This window comes from Mytilus trossulus, chromosome 13 (assembly GCF_036588685.1).
Source record: "Mytilus trossulus isolate FHL-02 chromosome 13, PNRI_Mtr1.1.1.hap1, whole genome shotgun sequence".
Taxonomy (NCBI): Eukaryota; Metazoa; Mollusca; class Bivalvia; order Mytilida; family Mytilidae; genus Mytilus; species Mytilus trossulus.
Window position 1 is genome coordinate 54,720,999 of NC_086385.1, and position 11,705 is coordinate 54,732,703.

An 11,705-nucleotide genomic window follows, 5' to 3' on the forward strand; every position below is an offset into this window, starting at 1 on the left:
CCAAGGAAGTTCCTAGAGGGATCACTGGTTAATACAATAAAAAAGTTTTCACTGTAAATAAATATTATAAACGTATTACAGACAGCAGGATTGACTTTATTTTTATTTGCGGAAAACGCGCGTTTCGTTTACAAAAAATCTCCTTATTACTGACTCTAGAAGAAAAAATATTACCAACTAAGACAGAATAAAGAACGAAGTTAAGGTTCATTAATGTTTTGCCACACACAGTTTTTTAAAGATAGTATGTTTTTTATGTAGTATTTGTATTTAAAAATTTCAAAGTTTGTAAACTATTAATTCATAATAAATTCATAATTGAATATAGCCTACCGTTATTCTATGCTACTCCAAACATTGACAGAACTCGTATGCATTCGTTCAGAAAAACTGGTTTTCATAATGAAATTATATAGTATGTATGTTTATAGTAAACACACTATTCATATATACATGTATACTTGTTTGTGAGTGTGCACTTGCGGTCATAAAGTCTCAACATGTACCTTAGGCATTTAGAAACAGGATTATACATACAATTAAGATGTTTTCATCGTCTGTTCATATCAACACGGTCAAAATCAGTAAGGTATTCTCGTTCCTTCTTGTACGTAAAATTACCAATTTTTAGTTATATTTAAGTAAAGAACATAATCAGACAGTTGTAAAAAAATTTCAGAAAAAAATACACAACTGCGTTATTTGTCACTCATTCAACTATTTATCATTATAACGTTTTATTGGCAGACAACAATAAAAACTCAAGAATGAGCAACACTAAACAGAAACAATAACTCGTGGTGGCTGGAAGATTAGACAGGTCAATCACCAATTGTGGCATCCCTCGTGTTTTCCAAGTAATTAAAGACACAGTTATCAGTCAAATAAGAAAAATGCTGACGATGATCGAATAATAAATGCTACGTGCAGTAAACATATTATTGATCAAAAAGGTGAGGAGTGATTTTATGACATCAGAGTCAATCGAAAACCGCCCCAACAATGTGAAAAAAATAGCGATTTAAAGACAAAGATTATAAATAGTATTTGGCGTTTAAATGTATTATTTAAAGACTATGTTAGTGAATGATACAGAATTCAGGCTATACCTTCTTGTACGTAAAATGATCAATTTCTAGTTGTACTTAAGTAAAGAACATAATCAGATAAGTGTATTTTATTTCCAAAATACGAAACAGTGTTATTTGTCACTCATTAAACTAAATATTATTAAAAAGTATTTATTGACAATAAAAACTTAAGAATGAGCAACACTGAACTGAGAAAATAACTCGTGGTCGCTGAAAGATTAAAAAGGTCAAGCACCAAAAGAGGGACGAAAGATACCAGAGGGACAGTCGAACTCGCCAAATGTGGCATCCTTCGAGTTTTGCAAGTAAACGGATATTAGTCTAAAACGTAAAGTGATGACGATGATTGAATAATAAATTTTGCGTACAGTAAACATATCTTGATCAACAAGGTGAGGAGTGATGTTGTGACATCAGAGAAAATCGAAACCCGCTACAACAATGTGAAAAATAATATCGATTAAAAAAATGCAATTTTCGCACCAAAGGGAGATAATTTGGAGCTTTTTTAAGTTTTAAAGTCATCTGGGGCCAAACCAAATCATTTTTGTGGGTTGTTTTTTGTACCATATCATAAAGTAACAACTAATAGTGTAATAAATAAAATTTGTAATGAAAAAATCAAGGTTTATTGTTTTGCTAAAATGTTTGTAACCAGGAGCCTTTTGAAAGAAAACGATTATAAATTTTATTTGGCATTTAAATGTTTTATTTTAAGAGTATATTAGTGATACGGAATTTAGGCTATACAATCTAAATAGTGTTAATATATAAACGCAACCCTGTGAATACAGAATTTTAAAAAAGTTATTAAAGAGTACTATTGCATCTTCGTTATATTGTGGGAAACGAAAGTTGTATTTGCTTTGATCTTAATTTTACACAAGGTGAGAGGAAACATACCATTGCAATAAGTAGCAATGGTCGCAAATAGAAATCGAACCGTAAACATATCATATACAGGTCAGTCACACTACTTTATAGTGCATTTACATGTAGAAAAGGATTTCATAAAGGTGAATAGTTACCATACGCTGTAACAAACATTTTAAAAATTTTAAAAATACAAAATGTTTAATACACAACACCAACACATCTAAGAATCAAACATATGTGTTTTTATAGCAATAATTACAGCAACCATCATGACCGTTTTACATAACTACAAAATGAAGATAGCTCCTAGATATAAAAATGTCATTGCAAATGTAAACTGGATATTTTTTATAATTAGCATGACTTAAATATTTTTATTCAATCATTCAATTTGAATGAATCAAACGGTTATCAAAATTATTTTGTGTCAGTTCGATGAAAATTTGTATACAGAATTGATCATATACCGCTGGTGAAAGATCTGATGCTACGAGAACGTTCAAATCATTCTTCAAAAGAAAGTATATTTGCATGAAGAACCCGTTTTTTTTTTGTTGATGACGAATAGGGCTACAATCGTGCAATGCTATTTGAACCAATTATCTCATTATACTTCACAAACTAGGCGAATTTTAGCAATATCATTGTACTTGTCTGTTCTTCATACGTTTTATTTTCTTAAATAGATTTTTTTTTATTGATAATTTCAATTTTGTTCATTATTATGCTCATTATATACATAGAGTTAAGATCCTCATTTAGCATTTCAAAGTATTCATATTGTCAAACCTCGACTCTGCTTTATTTAATGGACGAAGGTGTAGTTTTATTGTCAAGTTCGTATCACGGATATATTAATCTATAGGGTAACTGCATTTGATGTGAGTTATGCTTGTAAGGTGTACGTTTTCGACTAGAAATGTTTCAACTTACATTATCCTCATTATCTATGTTATCATGCATCACTGTGCAATGTTTATTTTATGTGGTTTGGATGTTTGCTTATATACCTGTATGCGATTAGGCCACTGTATTTGTTGTATGTTGTACATGTCTGTCTGCATGTTTCATATAAGACTTTTAACTCATTTTCGTGGTGCAACGAGCGGGATCAGATCTGTTATGATCCAAACGCAATGCTGCACCATCGTTGGGTATTCTTTCATGATCAATTATCTTTATAAACCGAACATACGTTAATTTAAATGTCACAAGACTAATTTATATCAACGAAACCAATCACAAAGAATACTATTGTTTCCTTAAAATTATTATAAACAAATATGTCATTGCGCATACTAGTACGTATTGTTCAGCTGTTCTGTCGGATATTTGCTTTATGAATCACAACACCGTGAGTGGCCGTTGCAATAAACATTATATATGTGTCCATGTTATTATATTAAGCAGGTATCAGATCACAAAAAAATAAATTGACTAAATACGTAGGAATTAAAAGAATAGTGTGGTGTCATCTCACGAGTTTGTTTATCCTCAATGCTCTTCAACTTTGTATTTGTTTGGTTTATTAATATTTTGATATGAGCGTCACTGATGAGTCTTATGTAGACGAAACGCGCGTCTGGTGTACTAAATTATAATCCTGGTACCTTTGATAACAATTATCGTTATTTAATATTCTTTTCATATATGGTAACGGATATGATACTTATGTCGGAGCTACAATTTCGTCCCATTACCTGAATGTGACCTACCAAAGTAATCTTATTACGGAGTTTGTACTATCATCATGATCATTAGCCACACGATGGGTGCCACATAATGAGCAGGATCTGTCTACCTTTTCCGGATCACAGGAGATCAGCCCTTGGTCATTGTTGGTTTAGGGATTTTTTTTTGCTCTGTTTTGTTTTGTGTTTTTTTTGGTCTACGGGTCTAAATTCTGTCAGTTTATTTTCGAATAATGAATTCGAATGGCCCTCTGGTATCTTTCGCCTCTCTCTAACATTGTCTAACTTGTTTACGGATAAAAAAAACAACTCTTTTTAACTACTTAATATAAAACCATACTACTATATGCTGAGAGAGACATAAAGATCAGAATAGGAAAAGCTAGATCTGCATTCATTAGATTAGGCAACATCTGGAACACAACAGCCTTTTCAAAGAAGACCAAGCTCAAACTATATAACAGATGTGTACTCTCTGTACTCCTATATGTCTCAGAGTGCTGGATAATGACTGACAAAGACATCAACAGACTCTCCAGGTTCAATAACACATGTCTGCGAAAGATAATGAAAATATTCTGGCCAAACAAAATCTCCAATAAAGACCTACATGAGATGACTAATACCAAAGACTTTGCTCATACAAAAAAGATGGAGGTGGCTTGGTCTTGCTATACGCAAACCATCTGATGACATGACCAAGGTAGCCCTTAGATGGACAGAGGGGAAGAGAAAGAGAAGACGACCTAAAACAACATAGAGACGCACTGTAGAAAATGAATTAAAGGAAAGAGGATATACCTGGGGCACAGAGCAAACAACACAGAAGAGTGGAGGAAACTTGTCCTTGTCCTATGTGCCACTAGGCATAGCAAGGACTAAGAAAAGTATACTGCTAAATAAGGATAATAGAAAATAATTATAATTAAGAAAGAAAACAGAACGATCAAACATAATGAAGGATACATAAAATGGAGGATCCCCGTTACAGGCACTCTTATACATAAACATAAATTTTCATTTATAAGCACTGCATACACACAATTTAAAAGATATAGATAAGTGTCCTTTGGTCTAGTGTGAAAACATTCCGAAAGGAACAATAGATAATAACAACATATGTCATTTTCACATTTGCATTCGTTTACACAAACTATGAAGATTTACGTTGCATTAACACTTCTACTGATTATAAATGTGTCAGGTGCGTATACTATACATTACATTAATTGTATTTGTTTTATTGTTTTTAATTTTAGTTTCTTGTGTACAATTTGGAAATTAGTATGGCGTTCATTATCATGGAACTAGTATATATTTGTTTAGGGGCCAGCTGAAGGACGTCTTCTGGTGCGGGAATTTCTCGCTACATTGAAAACATGTTGGTGACCTTCTGTTGTTGTTTTTTATATGGTCAGGTTGTTGTCTCGTTTACACATTTCTCATTTCCATTCTCAATTTTATTAACATTACTTCTGATTGTAAATGTGTCGGGTGTGTATAATAGTATATACAATACGTTAACATTACTAACAATTGTAAATGTGTCGGGTGCGTATAACATATACTACATTACAATTTCGACTGATTGCAGATGTATCGGGTGTGTATAGTATACACTATATTAACATTAGTACTGATAGTTAAATTGTCGGGAGTTTTAAATTTACAATACATTAACACATCTTATAATTGTAAATGTGTCAAATGTATAATATATAATTCATTAACACGTCTACTGGTTGTACATTAGTCTGGTGCATATAATGTATACTACAGTAACACATCTACTGGTTGTGCATGTGTCGGGTGCATTTAATGTATACTACATTAACATGTTTACTGATTGTACATGTGTCGGGTGTGTATGCTATACAATACATTAACCTAACTACTGATTGTTATAGTTTCGGATGCGTATAACATTATATATCTTAATAACAATACTGCTTATTGTAAATGTGACACAGGACCAAACAAACTATACCTTAATATATCTTGTAGATAAACTCATCATAGATACCAGGACTATATTTAGTATACGCCAGACGCGCGTTTCGTTTACAAAGGACTAATCAGTGACGTCCAAATCCAAAAAAGTAAATCAGGCCAAATAAAGTACGAAGTTGAAAAGCATTGAGGACCAGAATTCCTAAAAGTTTTGTTAACTACAGCTAATGTAATCTTGTGCCGGATGCTTCTGCATATATAATACAACGCTTAATTTATATTACTACGATTTGTTTAGTGTCAGATGCGTATAATGTGCAATACTGTTGGTAAACGTTACTTTTTGGGGATTCGAGCGTTACTTATTAGTCTTTTGTAGACGTATATACTAAATTTAGTCCTGGTATCTATGATGAGTTTATTTACTGTGATTTTAAAGTTAAATACCTGAACTATTCTGTTATGATACTTTAACACTAATTTCTTCTGAATCTTTTAATTTAAGACTCCTAGAGAATTTGATAAAGATATGCAAGTTGTCATAACTAGTGAGAATTTTTGAAAGTTCGAGCTGGTTGCGAGCCGAGTTTTCGGTCAGTACGTCGACTGGTCACGCACACAAACGTATACAACACGAATCGATTTAAGAAAGAATTCCTTCATGTCATGCTCTATGCTCATTTTAACATGGGTAGGCATTATATGTGTCGATATTTTACACTGAGTGTTAGCGAGGTGTAAAATGTGGTCAAATATAATGCCTACCCATGTTAAAATGAGCATAGCGCATGGCACGAATGAATTATTTCGATTCTAATAGGACAAATACAGTATTTTTATAGGTAGAAGCGTACGAAATTACTGTAAAAATGTGGCTGTTTTCTCCTCGAGGATTCTGTGTATTGCATTTCATATTTGATAGGTTTAAAAACTACGAGCTGGGTAAATATATGTTTTTTCATAAAAAATATATAATACAAGTTTAAGTTAGCTGCTTTAATGTGAATAGTTTAAAGGATAACGACGGAAATAACGTTAATATAAAAAAAATTGTTCATGCGCATGTGTCAAACATATTTTTGCTCATTAAAACACGGCTTTGTTTACAAAGCGTAATAAGGACGTCATATCAGAATAAATCGTCAAATTTGAATATTTTCTATAAAAATGGCCTTTTATAAGAAAAAAAAGGTTTTTCAAAGACAAATGTAGGAAGTACAAAACACTACATTGGTACGTCATAATTCAAACCCTTCTACTTTGTTTCAGAGGACTTGTGGCTTCATGAAATCGTTTTCTTTCCTTAAGAGAATGGATTTTGTGTTGTTGTATCAATTTTTAAAAGAGCCATTCCTTATACTTTTTTAAAAGAATCCGATAAAGGTTATTCATTTGCCCGTGTGTCGTCTGCACAAGATGCATGTGAATTATATGTTGGTTGTCGTTAATTTTATGTGTATATATGTCAAATTTAAATAAGGAGTACAATGCATGAAATGGTTTGTCATACTGTCAACTTGCCTTTTGAGAAACTTATATTTATTATCGTTTTACATTTTTTTCTTCCAACCAGTTATGTCTTTCTCACCATTGATGTACAATCTGCAGCCAATCGTCAGTGCAATAAATTTGTATTCCAGAGTTGGAAAACAAAAATGCAAGATGAATACATATATTATTTTTTAGCATTTTTTTCAGATGAATTGATTTTTAAATAAACCGATAAAATTAAAAAAAAAAAAATACAAATTGGAGTCATCTTTAACAAATAATGCAATCATGTATTTCATTGCTTGAATGCTTTTTTCCCAGTTTATTAGAAACGAATATCATGTGCTCATCATTTTATTTGTGTTATCGCTCATAAACAACATGCATGCATTTTTCCTTTCAAAAAGTCGCAGTTCTACATATCAACAAATTGTGTTGGCCTCGGTTACCACTATTAATTAGTAGATGTAAACATTCACTTGACTGGAGCTTTCTCTTCGTGTTTGACTAGGATTGCAGTTTTCAAGAAGTTCGGTGGTTTTCTGATGACTTCCAGAATTCTCTACCAATAACAACAAGTCTTAACGATAAAGAGAAACATGCAGACTGTGTTGTTGAACACAGACATTCAAATCAATAATAGAAAGATGTTACTTTAGGTAATTATACATTCTTCAACAGTGAATACATCTCATATCAACCATTACCCTATAATTGACAAACAAAAATAATACTATGAAGAACACGGATTATCTGTCTTTGTGCTAAAATCAATAAACGAACACAGATGTGAAATACAGTACCACACGAACACATCATAATTGCAGGCACCTATCTTGATAAGAACATGTCAAAACGTCGTTTATAATAATTTGTATATGTGTTCATTTAGAGTAAACACGATTTTCAAACATTTAGTGTTAGATTTTCAATTTGCTGTGTGTACTTGTTTAAATGATATACCTTTTTTCAGGTTGTCCGTCGGGTTGGATACAAGATGGAGATACGTGTTATTTTTTCAGTAAAGGACTAGCAAGTTCATGGGCTGATGCAAACGTTAGTTTGTTTTACCTTGTATTAAACTATAGGGTTAACTCGTGTACAGAGTAAATATATTTCTTAAACCATTAGTTTTATCTTGATACGGCATTCTGTAAAAGTATATTTCGTTAACGTTTTTTGACGATTTACCTTTTAAATCCGTCTTACTTTGCGGAGTAATATGAGTAAAATTTGAATATGTGATTTGTTGTCATATACATGGAACAAACAATACGACAACTCTCAAAATAAAATATGGACTGTTTGCAATAAACGTAATCATAGCTAAATATTATTAACATTGATCAACATGAGCAATTTTATTAATCAAAAATCAGTAGCAGTATAAGAAGTTCCTAATTCGCGTATTGTAAACATGTACATTCCTTTTCGATTGCTAGGAGTAGTATAATCGTTAGCAGTTGTATACAGTCAATTTCAATAACTTCACTTTATCTTCTGGTAAATGGGGGATAATTCAATCTTAACATTGATACCTTGACATAACAGTGTTAGTTTTTATGAATTCATGAATATTACCCAATAATTCGTCCTTGTTGTCTGTTCCAAATTCCAAATTCCCTGTAATATATACCTTCCTTGACAATTATGATCTCAAAACAAACGCAAATGACAACCATCTTGACATTAGGATCGCGGGGGTGATACATATGTGTATCGGCGAAATCCCTCATCTTAACAAAGAACGGCGGTATACTTGTAACATAACATGATAAGAACAAACTATAACAATCAGTTGAAAAGGGTTAATCTCATCGAATCGATACAATGCATAAGGAATCTATATATGTTCAATTGTGGGCATAGATTGTTTTCCTAGCATGTCCCTTTTAACTCCGCAAGTCAAAACGTTACAAATTAACGGACATTTGCTTTATTTCTAAACTTACGATTTGAAGAAGACTATTTTGATTGACGTTTCGACGGCTTTTCAAAAATTAAGAATGACATAAATTGTAAAAATAATCATGGCAGTCAGTGACCAAAAAGAAGATCATAAGAATACAGACTTTTGACTAGAATGAGGCTCACGAATAATGTGGGAAGGCTAAATATGGTTCTGTTCTAGTAGTAATCGAAGTTCAGGAAAGCTAGTTCTAACGAATAAATTAACCTATACTATAGGTCGATTCCAGTTTGGTCTTTATTATATTTTGTCAAATCATCATTGGTGTATTTTGAAACACAATCTGCATTGCCATATGACTATCGTGCAACTCATGACACATTGAAAATCAATACAATGAAACTTTTCACTAATTTTGTTACAGAGTTATTGTCAGGCATTTGGGTATAAACTAGCAGAGCCGATGGACGAACACAAACTAAAATTTGTCAAAGGAGAACTCAATAGACTAGCTGGAAGTAAGTTGTAAAAATGTCAACACTCCGTTCATATTTGATGAATTTAAATTAGTGCCTTGATTCTTATATAAATTTTCTGTTGACATTTAAGTGTTAAGCGCGAAAGATTGTTCGTGAACGTATTACAGGAGTCAACAGAGTAAAGTCTGTCTGGCGGTTTTTTTTTGTAACAGACGCTACCGTTTTTTGTATAAGACGCTACCACTGTCAACGCAATCGGTAATTTCCCTTTCAGTTTTGATGTTGTTGCCTTTCTCTTTACCTTTTAAATTAATTACCTTTGGGTAAACCACTGTTGCCGGAAATTGTATGATTTACAATTGTATGTAAATGGAATATATAAGGTGCAAGGGTCTTGGTAGCGAATTAATGATCTATGAACATCTATTTTCTTTTGTTCATATGCAATATAGTTAGTAAAATTGACAAAGATACGACAGAACATCTTATCTTTATTTGAAACAATGTAAATTTCAAGTTACTAAACAAAAGACTTACACATCATGTGGAACAGTCTGCTTACAAAATAAATGACTGATGAACATCGACAAACTATTTTTGTCTTGTTATTTTCTATTGATACGGAAGGTAGTTTGTAATATTGGATAAAGATACCTAAGCGACAATTTTACTCATAGATCTAAAATAAAACTCCATGGCTAAAGAAGCAACGGAGACAAACAGTCAAATAAAACAACACACCACACAACACAGAAATTTAAAGAATAAACAACAGGAACACCACCAACAACATGGGGTTATCGCATGTGGGCAATATACAACAGCACCTGTTATCTTCATTTGAAACAATGTATAGTTAAAAGTTACAAAACAAAAATACTGTCATATTACGTGGAGGAGTCAGTAAAATTGAACATCAAATAGTGTTTGATTACATTAACATTTTCCATATAAAAGCTTAATCTTTAAAATATTACTTTTGCATGGATACTTAACCAAATATAATATCATAATATCAAAGACGATGCTACGTTTGTTAAAAACCTTGTATTTACTTCTAGCTTCACGTTACTATATTGGTGGTTCTGACTTCTTCGTCGAAGGTCAATGGATATGGTCAACATCTCAGACCAGTATTGTTGCACACAACTGGGAACCAAGTGAGCCAAATAATATCGGCTCTGGAGAGGACTGTCTCACCGTCAATCCTGATGGACTTTGGAATGACGTCCCTTGTGATACAGATGGTCGATTTATTTGCGAGGCAGAGTAAGTTAAGTTATGTAATAACCATGAGTAGCATCAATGCAACAACATTTTCGCTTTGAATAACAGTTCAAATATTAAACATGGACAAATATGGGAAATCGCTGTTTCAGCCTTTAACGTTATTAATAAAAGGAATCAAGATCAATCATGTACATTGTAAGCATGTAATCCATTTATTTAATGTTTATTGGTAATTATTTGTGACACCAGACGCATGATTTATCTAGATGAGTCTCTTCAATAAAGATTGAATTAAAATGGCGACGATTAGTATTAAAATTTATTCCAATTTAGAATGTTAGAATTTGTTCATAAAATTCAAAATGTTAAGACTAAGTAAACCAAAAAGGGGCCATCCTTTTTTTTAAAAAACATACAAATTTAGACACAACAATTGGTCTTTTACGAATGTTGTGACTTTGTTGTGTTTGCACGTTTTTTGAGAAAAAAACAATGTTTATTTTCCCTTGTAAAGAATGAATATGCTAATAGGCGAGTGACATTTCCAGAAAAGACGCTTAGTTAGTGACTTTAATGCACCCACCTAACACACAGCTGAATTTTTTATATGTTATAGTATAATATCTGAACTTCCTTTTTTGGTTGGTCGTAAAAAAATCGTACGGTGCAATTTTTGTAAAAATTGAATTAAAATCGAGAAATAATTCCAAATTGAAAAATGACCAACAGTGTTGAAGCGTGAAAAAAATAACATGTAGCTTTATTTTCTGTTGTTGCAATGAAAAATTATGTATGTTTAACTTGTCAATGAATAAAAAAAAACTTTTCAAAAATAAAAAAAGGAATCTTTGAGAAAAAAAAAGATTTTTGAAACAATTTTGGATTTTTTTTATAAATTTTTTTCCAATTTTCCATTTTTTTTTTTCATTTCATAGATATTTTCGGCTCGAAACCAAAATTAATGATGTTCGTATTATTCAAGAGATCA

The 11,705-nt window shown here is 31.9% G+C and overlaps 1 protein-coding gene across 1 annotated transcript; it reads left to right on the plus strand.

The window, feature by feature from the left end:
• Positions 1 to 4,738: 4,738 nt before the first annotated feature.
• Positions 4,739 to 10,760, plus strand: LOC134694490 (perlucin-like). The gene is made up of 4 exons (XM_063555502.1): positions 4,739 to 4,862; positions 8,073 to 8,155; positions 9,433 to 9,526; positions 10,549 to 10,760. Exons 1-4 carry the CDS (start codon positions 4,778 to 4,780, stop codon positions 10,758 to 10,760), a joined length of 474 nt encoding a protein of 157 aa, XP_063411572.1. The 5' UTR covers positions 4,739 to 4,777.
• Positions 10,761 to 11,705: the final 945 nt, after the last annotated feature.